Source organism: Corvus cornix, chromosome 20 (assembly GCF_000738735.6).
Source record: "Corvus cornix cornix isolate S_Up_H32 chromosome 20, ASM73873v5, whole genome shotgun sequence".
In the NCBI taxonomy this organism is placed as follows: domain Eukaryota; kingdom Metazoa; phylum Chordata; class Aves; order Passeriformes; family Corvidae; genus Corvus; species Corvus cornix.
In genome coordinates this window covers 7,444,026-7,463,536 of record NC_046349.1, presented here as the reverse complement: position 1 = coordinate 7,463,536, position 19,511 = coordinate 7,444,026, and the positions used below count along the sequence as shown (strand labels likewise).

The following is a 19,511-nucleotide window of genomic DNA, read 5'->3' as shown; positions in this document are numbered from 1 at the left end:
AGGCTGAGCTGGGCGCGTCCTGCCGTGAGAGGGATGTGGGGTGTCTCGGTGTTCCCCATGCTTGTGGCATCCCAAAAAAGCTCGAGTGTTTGTGTGGTCCAAACCGTGCTAGAATGAGCCCTGCACAAAGAGAAGGTGCTCTTTTGAGGGGTAGTCCCGGGAATGCGGGGGGCTGTGGGTCCCGGTGAGGCTGTGAGTCCCCTGCCCTCCTCCTCCCAACGTGACTATGGGTGTTGAGCCCATGTCCCCAAAACCAGCACCCCCAGCCCAGCTAAGAGCCTGCCCTGGACTCTCCTGTCCCCATCACCCCTTAGTGCCACCCCACCCTACCACCATCCCTCAGGACCACAGCAAACTGCCCTTGGAGCACCCCAACCCTTCCTTGGGCAAGGAGAGGACGTCATTCCCATCCATCCATCCATCCATCCATCCATCCCACTGAAGCCAACTCCTCTGAGCCCACAGTTGCTCAAATTCCCGACAATTGCAAAGACCACAGCACCACCAGCAGCTCGAATGACAAATTTATTTGTGGATTCACCTCCACCTGCAAACCGAAGCGTTCAATGGGCTAATGCTAATCCTCGTGCTCCCCGTGCGGGATCTGAGTGGGTCCGACATGGGGAGCGCGAGTCCGTGCTCAGTGGCCAAGTGAACCCCTCCGGAACCTCCGGTTCTCCCCCCACCTCCATCCCAGCTTGGCCCCTGCAGGGAGCACGGCCCCACACATAAATACGGACAGACAAGATAACAAAAATAGCATTAATAGTATTCACAAATGAATTAAAAACTACTCATATATGTACAGCAGAGCACGGGCAGTATGTACATGGACAAGCTGTGGACAGCTGTGTCTGCCCGCGGTGGGCTCCGAAGGATGAGGGCGTTTATTCTGGAAGCTAATTTCAGCTCAAAGGCCAGAGGTTCCCTGCTCCGGCAGCAGCGGGAGCAGCGTGGGGATGAGGGGGGAGGGAAGCCAGACACCTCAGTCACTGCATGCACCCGTCACAGCCACGCATGGGGACTGCCTGCGCTATGGGACTGGAAACATGTGGGACAGCACCAGAGAGGCTAACAGCTCCTGCTGCCCCCAAAGAGGCTCTCCAGAGGTGGAGATGGCTCTCAGCCACTGCCAGCCCTCACTCCCATCTCCCCTGGGCTTGGTGCCCAGCTCATCCCATGAATCGGCTGCTCCCTGGGCTTTGCCATCCCTGTGAAGGTGCTTCCTCTGACCCTTCCAATCCCCAGCTCTGGACTCCTGGACACCACAGCCCCAGCTCTCTGCAAAGCCCCTTGTGCCAGGGACAAGCACTCTCCCCCTCTCCTGCCTCCTTCCTTTGCCACCCAGAGAAGCAGGCTGGGAAGGGATGAGCACTGTCCCACAGCCATCTACATTTGGAGAGAGGAGGAGGAAGAGGACAAAGAACCCTTCAAACCACGCACAGCCCTGGGCCTGGCACACCATCCTCATCTGGGATGGGCCGCAGCTCCCACCAGCTCATTATCTGTGGAGAAGGGAATTCATGTGAGGCTGACCAAGGGCAGAGCTCCTCATCCCTGGCCTCTGCCTCTTCCTCCTGCTCCCCCTGCCGCAGGGACGAACTCTGACTGGAGAAAGCAAGGACAGGATAGTGATGTTGCAGGGAAGCTCCATCCCATCGGGCAGCCTGCCTCTTCCTGGTGCCTGAGCATGCCAGAGACGGGGGCACGGAGCCTGGCCCTTGCTCTGGCTGGGGAACTTTATATTAGTGACACATCTACACACACGCACGCACTCACACATGCAAAAATAAGTCTGTTTATTCTCTTCCAAATCATTTGGAGAACCCTGCAGGGCTGGAACACCTTCTAGCCTGTGCCCTCCCCAGCTGCCTGGATCTCCCCAGCGCTGGGAGCTGGTGGCTGAAGTGCTGCATTGGCCTCAGCGCCTTTAAAACACAACGGAACAGTAAATAAGACGGGCTACAATAAAAGGAGCTGGCGGCACGAGGGAGAAAACTCCATGGAGCAGGGTGCTCGGCCGGGATGGAGGGGCTGCCCCCCTGCGCCGGTGATGGTGCTCGGGAGCGGAGTGTAGTGGATGTGGCGGTGAAGGCGCAGCCGTCCTGGCTGCGGGGGGCTCGACGGCGGCTCACTTGCGGCTCAGCAGGGATCCCAGCAGAAGCACTCCGGCCACCGTCGCCCCGGTCAGGAGCCATTTGTTGAAGGTCTCCTGGCCTTTTCTCACCTCGGCAGCAGCATCGTTGCCATAGAGGACCACAAAGTGCTCCTGTGGAAAGAGGAGAGTGGTGAGCAGAGGGGTGGGAGCGGAGCATGGAGGGAAAGGGCTGGCAGGAAAGCGGTGGTGGGGACCGGGCAGGTGACGGATGCCTTGTGCTTCCTCGCTCTGAATCATGCACAGAGGGCAAGTGGGGAAGCACAGTCATGAGAGAAGAGGATGCCAGAAAGGATTTGTGAGGAGAACACCATGAGGGCAGGGCAGGGGATGCATCACGTGCTCTTGGCTCTCTAAAATTAGCATCCAAGTGTGATAGAAATCATTGCAGTGGGAACCCGCCGGGCTCCATTCCCTGGCCGAGGCCTGTGGAAGCAGCAGCAGGGCTGGTGCCCACGGCTGCAGGAGCCCACACCGTGCATCCCCCCAGTGATTTTGTGTCCACAGCGGAGCCTCCCATGTCCCACTCCCACGTCCTGGCCCTCACAGGCTACTTCACAACACGAGCTGGATTTCACGAATCCCTGTGGTGAATGCAGACACTGGGTTGTCAAGCTCAAGCCTTCCCAGGGATTCAGGAGAGCAGGCCAAGCACGAGGCTTGGCCAGGAATGCAGTCACTCCGGCTCAGCTCGTCCGAGCCGGCTGCTTCCAGCCCTTCATCTCCAGCAGCAGCAGGAGCTGGGAAGACCTCAGCCCATTGTAAGGAGAGCTGTTGGGGTCCCTAAGCCGCACACAGCAGGGCAGGAGGGCTCCCTGGGCAGGCAGCAGGGAAACACATGGCCCAGGATCTCTCAGGTTTATCAGGGCTGAGCAGGAGCTGCAGGGCTGGACAGAGAGGAAGCTGCGAGCTCCAGGATCAGGGATCACCAGCAGCTCGGCGTCAGCAGGGCCTTGATGCTGTCGCACCTTGAGCCCATCTTCCAAGTAAGATCCCCTGTTCCCTGATAAGTGAATGCAGTTCCAGTAACCCAGCTGCTCTGGGAAAGGAGAGATAAGCCCGGCTGACGCTGTGCTCGTGTCATGCCTCACCGCAGCCTTTGCGCAGGAAGGGGGAGCATCCCTGCCTGCCTGCTCTGCCTGCACGCTGCCTCCCACACCTGCCCACAGCCTGCAGCCGCACGACTACGGCGCTTTGGTGCCCAGGTCATGGCTGGCATCCAGGTGCCTCTCATTCATGGAACATGGTGCCAAGTCTCCCAGCTCCCACCAAACAGCTCCAGCATGGTCACAGCTTGTGGGGCATCCCCTCACCTTGCCACACACCTGTGCCCAAGCTCACAAACAGCTTTTCACAGCAGGGTGTGCAGCAGACCTGCATGCTTACTCCCAGGGAGCTGGGCTGTGTCCCTCTCCATGGCCACAGGCCTCCCCACCACAGGGGATCTGGTCCTTGATGAACTGTGCACCTCAGCACCCACTTCTGCCAGCAAAGCTCTTCTCCATCTCCCACCAGCCACCTCCCCAGCTGCCTTCCACACCCCGTGACCATGAGGAGGAGGTACTCACAGACTCAAGGGCAGAGTGTTGGGACACAGGGACTTTGCTAACTCACCCTGGGGCACGCCACTACTTCCTCCTCACTTAGAGTCCTCTTCAGGGATATGACAGTCATCCCCGTGGCTCCCACTACCTACACAGAGTGGCAGAAGGCAGCTCGCTTCCCATCATGCTTGCCAGCTGGCATGGGATCTGTGGAGGTGTTGTACTGTGTCCTGGTCCTGCAGGAATGGGCAGGAAGGAGCTCACATGTCCAGGGAGGAAAGTGAAGGCTGCTGCCTGCTGCTAGCCTACTCACGCAGGAACAGCCAGTGATGTGCTGCAGGAGAGGGACAGGAGGAGAGCCCAAACCCAAGAAGGGGATATTTTAAATTCTACAGGTACAGGAAATCCCTCTGTGGTAGCTGGTGATGAGAATGGAGCTGTGACAGGGCATGGCAGTGGCAGCAAACTGATAGCAGGCTGGCAGGGATGGAGGGCAGAGGGAACTGGGGCAGAAGGCACAGCCTTGTCCAAAAAACACCACCCCTACAACATCTGTGTATGGGAAGACTTAGGCTGGATGTTAGAAGAAGGTTCTTCACCCAGAGGCTGGTTGGGCATTGGAACCAGCTCCCCAGGGCAGTGGTCATGGCACCAAGCCTGAACCAGAGTTCAGGGAGTGTTTGGACCATGCTCTCAGGCACATGGTGGAATTGCTGGGCTGTCCTGTGCAGGGCCATGAGTTGGATTTGATTAACCTTGTGTGTCCCTTCCAACTCTGCATATGTTTTGATCTCTCAGTGCCAGGGCCCTTGCTCCAGGGATGGTCCTTCTCTTGGACAACGTGTCCCAGCCACTCGTTCACAGCACCTGATGCTGCAGAGCGCTCACCTGAAGGAAGGCGACTGCACCCTCGTGATGTATTCCCCAGAAAATCTGCTTTCCTCACGGATTCAGTAGGACCTGCCCCACTGAGAGTCCCACACATCTCCACAGGCTCCTCCTGAATCAGGGCAGGGACGTCCCCACTGTGCCCAGGAAGGCTGCAGTGGTGGACAGGGCTACACACATACCCTGCCTCTCCATGGGGCAGGCACCAGGAGAGGGCCCCGCAGGCAGGGCAGGGAGCCAAGGAGGGCTGGCAGCTGGTTCTCCACGCTGCTTTTTCCATGGCATGTGCTGATGAGCTTGGGGAAAGGCAGTTCCAGGAAGCCCTTGCTTCCAAGAAAAGGAAGTGTTTGCTGAAGGAGATAAATGGTGCACGGTGAACGCAGAGCTATCGGGTGCTACAGGCGGAGAGGAGCACAGCCAGAGCCCAGCACAGGCAGGGAGGGGACATCAGCCCTTCTCCTTTCCTTTGGAAGGGAGCAGCAGCTGCTGGAGCCACAGCTGGGGGCTGTAGGGGACTCAAGGAGAGCGCCTTGCCCTTCGCCGGGAAAATCACCCTAAGAGCTGTGATAGCTCAGCCCCTGCACAACTTCAATCCCAGATGTGTCTCCTGGGAACCAGATCCCAGACCAGAGGGAGTGGGAAAACAGGCAGGAGCGTCCTCCCTGCCCATGCTGGGGGTGGGTTGAAGGTTAGGGAAAGGCAGCTTGCTCTGTTCCCACACCATCCCAGGCCTCGGCTGCTCTGCACCTGAAGCCCAGCACTTCCAGGACTGATCCTGACCTCTCTGGCCTGGTGTTTGGATATCAGGCTTGCCCAGACACGTCCAGATATTTCTGGCCTCCCCCAGTCACCTTTATCTGAGAGGAAATATTTGGAATTCCTGAGTTGATCACAAGGACTGTGGTAGCAACAGCACGTCAGTGTCTCAACCCTCAACCCGTGGGCCTCTTCCACCAGAGAGGACAGGCTGTTCCATCAGAACACTCGTCACATCCCCTTCCCCACGCCGGGTGACTGACACGTCCGAGAGGAGGATGCTCTGGAGCAGGACATGAGGAAGCAGAGATCTTATTCCTATGCAAGAGGCAATCCCCTGCCTTTGCTTCTCCTCCCCAGAGCTGGGGAAGGAATCCACATTTTCTTGCTGGAGCCTAAATGACCACTTGCTGGAGGAGATGGGGCAGGGGGGTTCTTCCCTCCTGCTGCACATGCTACTTGCAGGAGGCAGAAGGACCTGCAGAGTCAGGCTCCACCACCCCACAGAGCTGGGGCAGGGAGGCTCTGCAGTTCCAAAAGTTCTCTGGACACTCACAGAGCCTCCAACTGCAACCCAGCACTGTGGGGGATGCAGCAACCATTCAAACACTGCCCAGTGCCCACACACAAACCCATGGCAAAAAGGCAAGAGGAACGGGTCTGACCTAAAGTGTTTTGTCCCAGGTGGGAGAGCAGACTAAAGAAGCACGACACCTGGCTGAGATGCTACTCATATCCTGGCATGGGAAAGTGAACACCTAAAATTTGAGGCTCTCATTTGTTTGGTTCGTTTCATTCACCAGTGCTGCCTGCACGGGAAGGAGAACAGTTGCTGGATCCCATTCAGGGTCAGCAGAGCAGGTTCCTCTTTCAAGATAAGCCCCAGCACTTGGGGAAAGAGGATTCGGTGACACTGAGCCATGGGGGCAGGTGAAGGAAGCAGATGTGGGCAATAAACTTCCATCTGGCCTCTGGTGAGGCAGGAGAGTGGAGAGGGGAGGGCTCTGGCAGTTTGGGGCTCAAAGCCTGCCCTGCACAAGGGGGTAAAGGGTATGGAGGTCACCGAGATACCAGGACAAAGCTTTGAAAACCAGCAAAGAAAAGCCAGGCTCTACTGGGAATATTCAGGTGAACTGGTGGCACTTGGTCAAACTTCAACACAGAGACTGGGACGCCAGAAGGAGCTTCGGAGCTTCCCCACGGCTCCGATACCCAGGGAGCCCAGTGAGACAGACACCCCCAGCACCCACCTCAGCATACACAACAGCCTTTCCAACCCAAGGATCCTCATGTATTTTATCAAAAATTAGCTGGTTCCCCAAAACCTCCCGTGGGATAAGTCAGCATTGTTCCCAGATGGATCAACAGTGGTACGGGGAGGTTAAGTGCCTTTCCTAGAGCTGTGTGCGAGCCAGCAGCATGAGCCACAGCATCTGACTTCCAACCCAGGCATTCTCATCACGAGGCAATGTTTCCCTTGAAAACAAGGCTGTTTCTGTTTTACCTTCACCGTAAGTACAGCTGTGTTCCTGCTCAGAGGTCTAACAGCAACCGCCGGCCAGGAGCAGAGTCATCTGGATGACCAGACATTTGTTAATGAGATGCTGGGAACAGTTTTGTGCTGAGCAGCAAGACAAGGAGGGGAAAAAGAAAGGCAGCAGCTCAGCACAGACCACAACAAAGCCCTGCATCGACAGCAACCTGCTCCCAGAGCCCCTTTGGGCTGCCAGCTCACCACATGGGGCTGGCATATGTGAACCTGGAGGTGAAGCACAGGGGGGAAAACGCAGCTGAGAGCTTTAAGAATTAAAGAAAACATAAGTATTCCCAAAGGCTGCCACTGGCAACCTGTAAACACAGCTCTGTGGGTCCCTTTGTGATATGAATGGAAGAGACATCCTGGATGTTCTCCCTCTGTCCTGCTCCCCCTGATGCTGTATCCATGTGTGGCCCCCACCACTCCCAGCTCTGAAAGGAGGGCAGCAGGGACAGAGCGTGACTGCACAGGTCACAGGACTGCCTGCAGTGCTGGGCAGTGGAGGTCAAGGTGAGCACCTGACTCAGGAGCATGGCAAGGGAACCTGCCATCCAAGGTAGGTCTGACCTTCCCCGTAGAAACACAGATCCTACAATGGTTAGAGGGGACCTTAAAGATCATCTAGTTCCAATCCCCCTTCCATGGGCAGAGAAGATCTGCAGCTTCACCCCACTGGTCCCTACCAGCAATCCCAAGCAGGCTCAGAATGGGGTGGGGAAGGGGTTCTGGGACACAGAGAGAGGAAGGGGCTCTGGGGACAGCAGCTGCAGGTGCAAATACTCCAGAGACTCAGCTCTAACTGTTATGCAAATGGTGACCTCCAGGGAAGCAGCTGCTGATCTCCATGACAATGGCAGGGAATGCCACCCACCCACTGCCTCTCCTGCCTTTCCTGCCCTTGGAGCTGGTGCTGCGGTGTTGTGGGCCCTGGGGTGCTGTCCCTGCCCAAGTCCCGGGGCATTCATTGAAACCTGCGTCTTGGAAGGAGGCACCCAAAAATTCAAAAGGGTCAATTAAACAAGAACGTCCCCTCTTCTTCCTCTTCTCACTCGAGCTTTGCTGTGGGGCTCCAGCCTAGCCCAGGCCAGAGCTAGCTCTTTTCTAACCAGAAACAAACCCTCACTAGCACATTCCAGCCCTAATCCTTGCCGAGGCAGCCTCCTGTCAAACTGGTTTCATCACCGGCTCCAGGGAACCTGCAATAACCCCACACCATTCAGCACAATTTCAGCGTTTTCCAAATACATGAAAGAGGCTATGGTGACAGCTGTAACCCCCGTCCCTGCCCCGGGAGACTGCTGTGCACAGCACGAGATGGAGAGCAGGGAATTGCGCTCTCCGTTCCAGAAATCTGCTGAAACATTCATGTGTATTAAAGCCGGAGACGATGTGAATGACTAATCCACTTGCATCCATCTTTCATCAGTGTTCCTCCCAGAGCTAACTGGGGTGAGGGCTCCCGAAGGTGCCGCAGCTCCGGCCGGCACCAGGCCCGCTCAGCAGGGCAGGAGAGGCTGGCAGGAGACATGACTCTGGTACAAAGGCACAGCGAAGAACACATTGGCTGAGCCGGATCCACTCAAGAGATTAGCACCTGCTGGGAATGGGATTGTTTTCCAAAGGGCATTAAGTGGAATAGTCCGAGGAAAGACGGTCTCTCTGATGCTTCTCCCCACCGGACAGATGGTGTCTGAGCCCCGCAGCAGAGCAGCCTTTGTGCGAGGGGCACGCTCGGGGGGCAGGGAAGGCTCCTGCTTTCATGTCCTGGTTATCTGCCGCCTGTGGGGCTGGGGAGCAGAGGGCCGTGGCCAGCTCGCTGTGCCGGACAGAGCACCTCAGCAGGGCCACCCGCACCCAGAGAACAGAGCTCAATTTTCACCTTGTCATTGCTCTTCCTGGACGTCAGAGCTCCTGTGCAATCGTGCCCTTGTGTAACCGTGGGGAAACCTGTGCCGGAGAGATGTGCCATGCTCACGTGTGCCCGGCTGCTGAGCCACGTTCCCTCCTGCCAGGGGGTGAGTGGGCGATGCTGACAGCTCTTCCCGGTCCTCACCCGCACCCCAAGCCTCACCAAACACACCCCACAGGGAATGTTGGCGTTACCAGGACTCAAGGGAGCCAGGCTGGGTGCAGGGATGGTCCTCAGAGGAGACAGATCCTGGAGAAGAACTGCTCGTTCTCCTGCCTCAGCCACTTGTCCACCAGCATCCTGGAGGAGCGACGGCCAAGCTTTACCACTTCCCACTTCAGCCCCGGCACCTCACGAGGCTGCTGTAATTCTTACATGCCACTTGAATGAAAAAGGGGAAAGGGTGGAGGTGCAGGAAGAGGAGGAAGATGTGCTCATTCTGTTTTCACTTCCTGTTAGTTCCATGAAATTTCAAATGATTCAAGCCACAAAGTCCCTTTTAGCAAAATCCTTGCTGACTTGAGGGCAGGAAGCACAGTAGGCAGCTGATGCAGCAAACACAAGAGAGAGCGATGCAGCATGAGAAGGAGACTTTGTGCTCTGCCCTGGGCTCCTCCATGCATGTTGTTGCATGAAATAATCACTGGCTGGTGCAGTGGAAGCTTCTAAATGAGGTCAGTTGCTCTATTAAAAGACATTAGCTCTCCAGCAAGTTTAATACACTGGTGAGCCATACAAGTACAGGATGGAGGCACTTGCAACGCTCCATGATGGCTGATTTACAGGTAGCAACACCTCATTTTCTCCATATGTAAGTCATATGTCACCCAGGCACTACCCAGGGCCACATACACGCCCAGCACCCACATCCCAGCCCAAACCCTGAGCCAGCTCACCACGAGTCACACACACAGGCAGTAATGCCACGTACTGCCACCAGACATGCTCCCTGCACAACACTGGTAGTGTTCAGCCTCAATGGTGGCACAAACCAGAGAGATGGGCAAATTGGACTGGTATCGTTCAGAGAAGCAACGCAGACAGCTGTCCTGCTCCACCTGATCATGGTACTAGCTCCATGCAAACCAAACCAGCTCCATGCCAGCCAGCCTAGACCTCTTCTCTGAGCTTCCCAAAGAGCCCTTCATCCTCCAGCAGAGAAGAAAACCCTTCCATGCTCCTTCAGGAAGCAGACAGTTCCAGCAGCTCCCTTTCAAATCCTACCCCAAGAGCCAGGTCACTGCACAGCTCTTGCCCACAGGTTCCTTGCACACTCCAGCTCCAGCTCCTGCTCCAAGCCCTGCCTGGTGCCAGCTTGTCAGGTTTTGGAGTATTTGATTTCAGTCTTAAGAGCACCTGTCTGGCAGCGGTACAGGCAGGGAGAACCTGCCTGTTCTTTGTTCTTGGCCAGGCAGAGCACAGAGCAGGACACCTGCCTCAGTTTCCCTCTGAGCTCAGGTGCAGGGCTGTGAGCCGGGGAGCTCTGGGTCCATCCTAGATCAGGAACGGGGGCTGAAAGGCTGAGCCTAGCCCTACTCCCACCGGAGGCTCCTCATCTCCAGGGCTCATCTCCCCAAGCAGGATACTACTGCCAGGAGCTAGCTACTAATTGGATCTACTTAAATCAGCAGCTACGTCTGCAGACACAGCTGAAACACAAGCTTGAGCAGGAAGGAGGATAATGCAATAAATTCAAACAGCTCTCCCCAAGGGAATCGCACAACCCCCTGAAACTTCCCTCTTTGCAGATACAGCCCATTACCCTTCCCTGGGCACACTGTGCCAGTGCAGAGGCAAGCAGCGGTCGAAAAAGTAACCAGCCCAAAGCCCCCTGAAACACCAAGCTCCCCCAGCTTCCTGCTCCCAGCAGCAGAGGAAAGGCAGACCAGTTACAGCACAACATTCAAACAGTCCCTGTAGCCACGGGAGCCTCTCTGGTTAACGCTCTGAATCCCGCTCCTCCCTCCCTCCCTCGCTACCCCGGAGGCAGGCAGCAGCGCTGAGTGCACTGGGTTTCCCATTAAAGAGATCCTGAGAGACAGCACTGGGCTGGTACACGTGAGCACGTGTCCGAGAGAAGACACGGGCGGCTGGAGAGATGCTGGCTGCACGAAGCTGCAGCGGGCGTTCCCGCCTGCAGGCAGTCCTTCCCAGCACTGCTCAGTCCTCCGATTCTTTTTTTGCTAACTAAATTAAACATGAGGATAAAATAAGCAAAATACCTAAAAATAAAAAATAAACCGAGCATTTCTACAGCACAACTAGGTCACAGCTCCCCAACATGCGAGTCGTGGCAGCCACGGCTCAGCCCCTTGAGCCTCCCGGGTTCAAAACTGACATCTCTCTTAAAAGGCTGCTCCCGAAACCCACACCTGCTCCCCGGTAAGCCCAGCTGGAGCCATCTGCTAACGGCTCTGCCTCCCGGCAGCCCTCGGCACCCTCGTTCCGCTGGGCTGTTCTGCTGTGGCAGAGTAACCCTTCTCCCCACCTGACCATGACGGGTGCCAGCCCGTGCCCTGAGCCTGCCCCACTGCCCCCCTCCATGGGTGCACTGTGGGGGAAGCTCTCCCACCCCTCTGGAATGCATGTTCCCTAACTTGAGCTCTTGGCATCTCAAGGATGATTAGGAGCAGGACTTCAGAGAGATCTTGCACCAAGAACCCCTCTGCACATCCTTCCAGGTGAGGAGCAGGGAGGAGGAAGTTTCGCTGTCCAAGGTCAGGGCAGTAAAGCAAGGAGTGCCCTGGCACTGAGGGACTCCGCTTCCCTTTCATGCCTCCACTCTGTTCGTTAATCTTTAGTGGCTCAGAACAATAGTGTTTAAGGGCAACATCCCTCCCTTGTGGGAGGGTGGAGGAGGAGAGCAGAGGGTGGAAGAGAGTGGCTGCTCCCCTGCCACTGCAAGGCAGAGCCACCCGCAGTGAATACCTACGCTCTGAATCAGCAGGTAGGTCAACATCCCAGCTGCTCTTGGGGTCCCGAGAGGAAACAGAGCAGCTGCCCCCAGCCCCCTATCTGCTCCCACGGCAGAAGCCACCATTAATCCCTCGCCTCTCGGTTCACCAGGTCCGCAACACTTCTGCAACTGATATCCATCCCTTCCCTTCCCCCAGCTCCTCCTGGGAATACTCCGGCTTTACAGCTAGTGGGGAAAGAGCTGCTAGAGAAATACTCCTTGTAACATCAAGATGGGACTGTGCTTACAGCCATCAGCTGCTTGGTAAAAACCAAAGGAAACCAAACCTTCTCAGCTTCAGCAAAGATCTTAGAGCACCACACCACCATTCAGCTGCACCCGGTGTGTGCCGCAGGCGTGTCACTGCTCCCGGGGGTAAACCACGTACACAAACCATACCGGAGCTCCACGGAAATCAGGCACAGCAGCCCAGACACGTACAGAAAGCTGCAGCTTCCACTGGGGAAAAGAGAGCTCCCACCCACCCCTTCTGTTGCGCTGGGACACCCCACTGCTGCTGAAACAGGGAGAGACCTTGGGCAGCACTCCAGGGACCGGGCTCCAGTGTTAGAGAGGAGCAGGATGAGCAGGCGGAATGACATTACTGAGAGCAGCTGTGAACACAGAGCAGCAAGAAACAGTTTGTTAATTATTTCACAGGTCTTTTTTTAAATGACACTCAGCTCTTCGGATTAAAGAGCCTCAGAGTGCTTTACGAATCAGAGTTGCCAGTGGCTCCCCTGGGAGCGAAGGAAACGCTATCCCTTTCGCTCAAAGACCCCGGGGTTAAGTGGGCTGCTCTGAGCCACAGCCAGCCACGGGCAGGAGCTTGGCTTTCCAGGCGCCTGCTGTAATCACAGATCTAAGGAACATAATCAAACTGCACCACACACCGAGAGGCAGCAAGGAAAACAGGCAGGGCCCCAAAGAAGGAGAATGAGTAAAGGGGGTAAAGAGCAAAACTCTGAAATCAGCCTCTGCATCGCTCTTGGTCTAGCGGCAGGAATGCTGCTGCGGGCCGGGCAGGAAGCTGCAGTGGAAGTCATTCCAATGGCATTTCCTGGAGAGCACTGCAGAAAAGCCTCCCAGGTCGAAGGCTGGATGAGGAGCTGCCAGGGATCTGCACACCGAGCCCAGATCTCCGGCCATCAGCGAGGATACAGCTACCTGGGCTAGTTGCTCCAGGTACGACAGCCTGAGCCAGGACACTGCTGCCAGCTCCCACAGCCAGGGAGGAACACTCAGGACTGTGAAGGGACACTGGGGACCCCACTGGCCAGAGGACAGTAATTTTTTCACCCCAAGCAGTTGATGATAGTGGGGCCATCGTCTCAACTGCAAGGGATCAAGGCTGTAAAATAATTACAGAGGACAAAGTGCAAAGCAATAGTCCAGCTGAGCTCCACAGACCAGGTTGCTCAAAGCCCCATCCAACCTGACCATGAGCACTTCCAGGGATGGGGCAGCCATAGCTTCTCTGGGCAACCTGTGCCAGTATCTCACAAACCTCATAGGGCAAAGAATCTTCCTAATATCCACTATAACTCTGCCCTCTGTCAGTGGGGAGGACTTCCCCCTTGTTCTGTCACTCCATGCCCTTGTCCAAAGTCCCCTTCCAGCTCTGCTGGAGCCTCTTTAGGCACTGGCAGTCTCCAGACTGAACAACCCCAACTCTCTCAGCCATAGGATGAGATGGAGCCTCATAGATGAAGCCATAGGACTCATCTTCAAGAGTGCAAAGCGTGGCCTTGGCTATGCTCAGACTCTTCCACTGAGTCAGTTCTTCTGCACACTGGCCACCACGTGGAACAGATGGCTGTGATCTCAAACAGGATCAGAAGTGCCGGGGCAACCCCAAAACCCAACCTGCAACACTCAGAAGGGCAGAACTCTGGCAAACAACACTCCCAGGAAATGTGGTAGTGGCAGGGACAGTTTGTGCAGGATACCTGGGACACAAGGCGCAAGGCCAAAATGCATTTCCAAAGAGCTGAGAATCAAAGTCTAGCTCCCAATCTGAAAGCATTGAGGAGCCTGGAGCCAGAGCACAGGACGAAATCCCAGCTGTGTGCTGTCATATGACACAGGCTGAGTCATTTCCTACCATTCAGAAAAAAAATCAGAAAGATAAAAATGAGCTTGCTATATTGACATCTTCAAAGGGTTTTCCCCAAAGAGAATCATAAGCTTCCAGTCCACTGCAGGGTGACACAACACATGTCCCAGCACACCAAGTCCTGTGTGGCCAGGGTCAGCTGAGAACCCAGGAAGCACTGAGCCATCGCAGGAAATCGTTCATTCTCCACCAGCCTAGCCCAGTTTGTTGGGATTCACATGTGACAGACTGGTGCTAAAGATGCCATTTGCTTTCAGTCCTAGCCTGACACAGTCCCTTCATGTTCGTCCCCACCATATGCCCCACAAATCTCTTGACTCTACATCCACAGATCTAACTCCAAGCCGATCCAGAAAACCTTCCTTAAATCCCACTCTGAATGTAGATTTAGCCTTGAAGGAAAAGCTGTCATGCACTGGAGGGTCACAGCCAGGCAGGATCTACTGCTCACTTTCCTTTCTCAAACAGATTAAGCACGGTCAGTACATCTCTGCCTGCCAGGCTCTCTCCCGTTCACCCTGCGCTTCCCCCTCCTTCCTTCCCATTCACCAGATTTCTCTCTCCATGACTCCCAATTCCCACTGGCATCACCATTTGAACTTCACAGCTAGTGGGACGTGGTCTTGGTCAAAGCAACTGCCCCAGGAAAGCCTCCTTTTTGGATGTGACGGTTTGCCAAGACTCTCTTCTGGCTGATTATTAAATGTTCCCCTTGGGTTGTTCTTGTTTGTTTGTTTTCCCAGTGCCAGATTGCAGAGAGGAGGGCAAACCAAGGCAGAGCCAGTAAATGTGACAAAACACTCCTATGTTAACGTTATGGAGCAAGATTTACCATTTCCCCTTGCCTCAAAACATGATTTCTCAAGAGAACTGCTACAGCCCAGCACACAGCAGCCTCCAAAGGCACCTGCAGCTCATGGCCCTCCGATGCTGCCTTTGTTCCACTGGTGGGGAATGAAACAGAGCTTCCTACACAACTGGGCTATGCAGCACTTGTGATGGGGCCATGCTCCTTCCCTCTTTCAGAGGGGCTTTCCAGGAAGAGAAGTGCTGCAGTGCTCCAAAACACAAACCACCTGGGCCTTGCCAGGCAGACCTGCCGGAACTTGCATCCCTCTCACCAGGACCTGCCTGCTGCACCTCTCGGGAGTGCTTTGTTTGAATGGGACAGGCTCTAACAGCTCCAGTGCACCAGACTCCATGTGCAAACACGGCGGCAGGAGAGGGATGGCTCCATCACAGCCAGGGCAGGGTGGCACTCCTCTTGCAGGGAGAGCTGGCAGCAGGCCAGCACCTTTCTCCCTGCAGCTGGAATTGCTCGAGAGAGATGGAAAGTGAAGCATCCCCATGCATGCCCCACACGCGAGGCACTCCCGAGCTCTTATGGCCTCTGTCCCTTGGCGTGGAGTGGCATGGCTGCCTCCAAGAAGGGACATGATGAAAGCTGAGAGTGGAGGAAAGCTACAGCCAAGATGTCAAATGAGCACTCAGGGTTTGCAACAGGCTGGCAGTAGCAACACTGCCCAGTGCTGGATTTTTGGTGGTTGGTGGTGTGGATTCCCCACACTCCAGCCTTCGCCACTCTGCCTGGCTCCCATTCAGCTCCCAGCATAGCCCAGGCAGCAGCACAGCCTGGGCAGGGAAGTTAAAAGCCTGGTTCAAGGTTAGAACAAGAGAGCAAGGCGGTCCCCTGAGTGGGAAACGGCGATTTTCAAAGCAAGAGCTGGTGGGCGGGTCAGATAGAGAGGAGTCCTGACCCTTCCGCAATCTGTTGAACAAATATTTGTTCCAAACAATTAATTTAGAGACAGACACAAAAAAATTGAAGAGTCTGGATCATGATGGTTGGGGGTGGGGAACAGAGGGAGGAGGTATTTCATTCCCCACAAGCAGGGACCAGTGATTTTCCACCAGTGATTTAATCTAAATCCCCCAGAGAGTTCATTTACAAAAAATCAGATTGCATTATCGCCTAGGTCTCCAGGATACAGCCCAATCCGTCACTAACAGCAACAGCCACACTAGCTTGAAAACCTCAGTTTGATCACTCAATTCCAAGACTAATCTGTGGCTCTAAAAGCCAAAGGCAGAGGGAGGGGAAAGGAACTCTGCATTTGGCCAGGGTTATCTGCAGGACGAGAGAGCTAATGGGCCACAATGCAGCCAGATGAAATGGCCAGCGGATCCCGGGTTATTAATTGAAACCAAGCTCCTCTCCTTGCCTGAGCAGCCCCACCCAGGCAGTGCCCCAGGGCGGCCACATTCCTGGAATTCCTGCACCGTTCCTGAAATCAGCTCCCTCCCCCCGGGTGCACCAGCTCCCCTTCTTCTCCGGGGTCCCCAGCATTGCTGGTCAGGCACAGGGAGCTGGGGAGAGCCTCTCCTCTGCCAGGAGAGTGCAGAGCACAATGCTGGGCTCAAAGGCTCCTGTCCCCTTCCCAAAATGCTGGGCTCTGCCGATGGACTGTGAGCTGAAGGGAGCTGAGAGGCCTCAGCTCCCAGGAAGGAGGCAATTCCCCACTGCTTAGATGTCAATGCCTGACAGCATGAACTCTTTCCAGTGGGAATCGGTAAAGGTTACACCAGCAGGGAATCACTAAGATGCAGAAGCCAAATGAAAACTCAGACATCTGTAGGTCATATACCTCCCGCCGGCAGTCCCAGGCTGCACTGCACAGCCGGACCCGGCATTTCAAGAATGCTTCCTGAAGAAATGCTTATTCATGTTAATACCTCACCACTGAGAGCTCCCAGGGTTTGCTGCTGGGGCAGCTGGGAGCACTGCTCCCTGCCAAAGGAAAAGCAGCTGCAGGCTGAGCAGCTCCCCAGCACAGAGGTTGCCTCCACCTCGGCCCTGGCTTCCACCACACCAGCTCAGACAGCCCCAGAAGCCCACCCAACCACCGGGATCTGCTGTGGGATTCACTTCACCATAAGCAAGGCAAGTGCTGTTTCCAGAATGAAGAAGGAGCTGTTACCTCTGCAAACCACCAGCCAGCCCACAACACCACCACCTTGGGAGAGGAGGAAGCTCCACTCCCTGCTGTTAATGACACGGGGAACATGCCCCACAGACAGGGCTCTGCTTGAAGAACAAGCTTGGATGACATTAGATTTCCAAAGGCTCTTGGAAAAGCAGGTCTTTTACATAACATCCAGGGAGAGGGAGAAAAAGCAGGGATGGAGAAAGACATATCTGAGCACAAACTGTTTGTGTCAACACGGTGGGCTGACACTCTTGGGACAGAGTGTTAAGAACGCAGAAGGCAAGACCGCACACCCCTTTATCCTCCCTGCAAGGTGTAGGACAAGCTCTAGCACAAACATTGCAGGGAGCTGTGCTCCGGTTTGACCGGCCCCACTGCCAGCCTGGAGCGAGGGAGGGCATGGGCAGCCACCCCCACCACAGAGAGGTGTTCTTACCCATCCGCCATTCTCCTGGATCCAGGGATCTAAGTGGTCGGTCAAGTACGTGGTCATCCAAGACACAATGCGTTTCACCAATACCCGCATCTCCTTGACAACGCTCTCCACGCACAAGGCTCCTCCGAAGGAGAAGAAAGCCACAATACGGCCCCAGTTCACTCCATCGCGGAACAGTTCGTTCACTACCTGCTCAAAGCTCTGATACGCTGTGCTGGGAGTGATGTGGAGCTGGGAAGTGAGGTCGCTGAACGCCCGCCGATACCTCAGCTCAAACTCATCCCCCGCCTCTCTCAGCGCCTGCCTCACATCGGGTGCTCGACGGATCTCACGGACTTCGAGGCTGCTCTGGTGCACGGTGGCACCATTCACTATGTGGCTGGTGGGTGCATGCCAGGAAGGGCTCCCATTGAGGACGCCGTCCATCTCGTCCTCCTCCCCTGCAAAGTCAGTCTTGTTCTCATCTTCCTCCTCCAGCTGACTCCAGCTGTATCCTTTCTGTGAGAGCTTGTAGGAAACAAAGTCAATCACTAACTCCCGGTTACTGCTGTACATTTTCACACCTGGGAGACCCTCAATGAGTCCATGGTCCGGAGCACAAGCAGATCAGCACTTAGCAGGTCCCGACTCCACTCCTCTTCCTCACGACCGATGGAAGCATCTGACCTTAGCACAGAGGAGGAGAGAGGCACCGAAACGGTTAATGCCACAGCTCTTAGATGCACCCGCGCCATTACCACCGATAGCTTATCGTTATACTGAGATCACCCCGCAGCTCTACGCCGAGGCTCAGGGCCACCAGATTGAAGCCGCACGGAGGACCGACCACAACACCCCCTTCCCCGGAAACCAGCCTCGAGCCCCGAGGACCCCCAGGCTCGCTCCGAGCAGACCCCAGGTCTCACCGGGTGCGGGCTGCGCCTGGCAGGCCGGCTGCGGGCCGGGGCGGAGGCGGTTCTCGTTCTGCTGGAGCTGCGGGTCGGCCCGGTCCGAGACAGCACCGCCCCCGCCTCGCCCCGCCCGTTAAAGGGCCCGGCGCCCCCGCCCCCCTCCGCCGGCGTTACCCAACCGCTGCAGCGACGGCAGCGGGCGGGCAGGGCTACCCAAGGATTACGGCAGCCCCAGGGGCGCCCGGCTTGACGGTAATCGCAGCCCCCGCCGCCCCAAAGCCCCTCGCTCCCTGCAGGCGGAGAGGATAAACCGCTGAAAACCGGCGAGCGCTCGCCATCGGGGCTGCCGCCGCACGGCCTTGCGTCCTTACGGGAGCGATTCCAGTCACGGTTAGCGGCGCACTGCCATTGGGACCGGGACGGTGACACGCCGGTCAGTGGCAGGCGGGAGCGCCGCAGGGGGCAGCCGGTCCTTCCGGCCACCGGACTGGCCGCCCCTACCACCGGACCGCTTCCCCCAGATCCCCGAACCGCCCCCCCCCCAGTCACCGGATCGCCCCCCCAGGTGCCCGGACGGCCCCACCGGTCGCCGTACCTGGGGGGCGGGGCCGCGCACGAGGGCCGGCACGGCGCCCGCGCGGCCGACACGTCAGCCAATCAGCGGGCAGGAGAGCGCCGAGGGGCTGGGGCCCGGCAGCGGCCTCGCTGTTTGGCTACGCCGCGCGTCACTCAAGGTTTACCCCACCCCGCCCCTCACCTCAGCCGCCGACGGAGGGTCCGCGTCCTTCCCGGCTCTGACGCGCGGGCCCGGCTGGCAGTGACGCCAGGGGTCGCCGGGAGCCCCGCCGGGCCTCGGCCCGCTCAGCAGTGCCGGGGCTCCTTCCACATCGCCCGCCGAGCGGCCGGGGGGTGCGGTAGGGTGGGAGGGGGCGGCAAAGGGGCGGTGCGCATGCGCACGGTGCCTCAAGGCTGGGCGAGGAGCGTCGGTTGGACGGCGCGGGGGCGCGGTGCGCCTGCGCAGTGCGGGCTGGACCGGTGCGCCGGCGCGAAGGTGCCGGGCGGAGGGCGGAGCTCTGGCGCCCCCTGCCGGCCGCGGCGGGATCCGCTCCCGCCGCGCCCTGCTGGCCCGGCCGCTGACACGGTCGCCGTCCCCTCACAGCAGTCCGGGACTTATGTGAGGGGTTTTGAGTCTCCACAGTGCTCAAGGAGCCCGTGATGGGGCTGTGAGGGGACGTTTATGCGGGCAGTGCTGGTGCAGTGAAAGCCACTGTGAGAGCCGGGGCCTAACCCATCCCTCTCCAAGGCCACGGGGAAGATTATGTAGCACTTGGGGTCGG

The 19,511-nt window shown here is 57.0% G+C and overlaps 1 protein-coding gene across 6 annotated transcripts; it reads right to left on the bottom strand.

Annotated features, from left to right (window-relative positions):
• Positions 1 to 512: 512 nt before the first annotated feature.
• On the bottom strand, positions 513 to 19,165 carry BCL2L1 (BCL2 like 1). Of its 6 annotated transcripts, none has more exons than XM_039563269.1 (3): positions 18,932 to 19,165; positions 17,285 to 17,950; positions 513 to 2,269 (listed from the first exon to the last, which is right to left on the bottom strand). In XM_039563269.1, exons 2-3 carry the CDS (start codon positions 17,837 to 17,839, stop codon positions 2,132 to 2,134), a joined length of 693 nt encoding a protein of 230 aa, XP_039419203.1. In that variant the 5' UTR covers positions 17,840 to 17,950; positions 18,932 to 19,165; the 3' UTR covers positions 513 to 2,131. The 6 variants fall into 6 exon arrangements, with proteins under 6 accessions (XP_039419203.1, XP_039419207.1, XP_039419206.1 ...); XM_039563273.1 differs by having other exon boundaries at positions 17,285 to 17,945; positions 18,932 to 19,113; XM_039563272.1 differs by lacking the exon at positions 18,932 to 19,165 and adding an exon at positions 18,770 to 18,796.
• Positions 19,166 to 19,511: the final 346 nt, after the last annotated feature.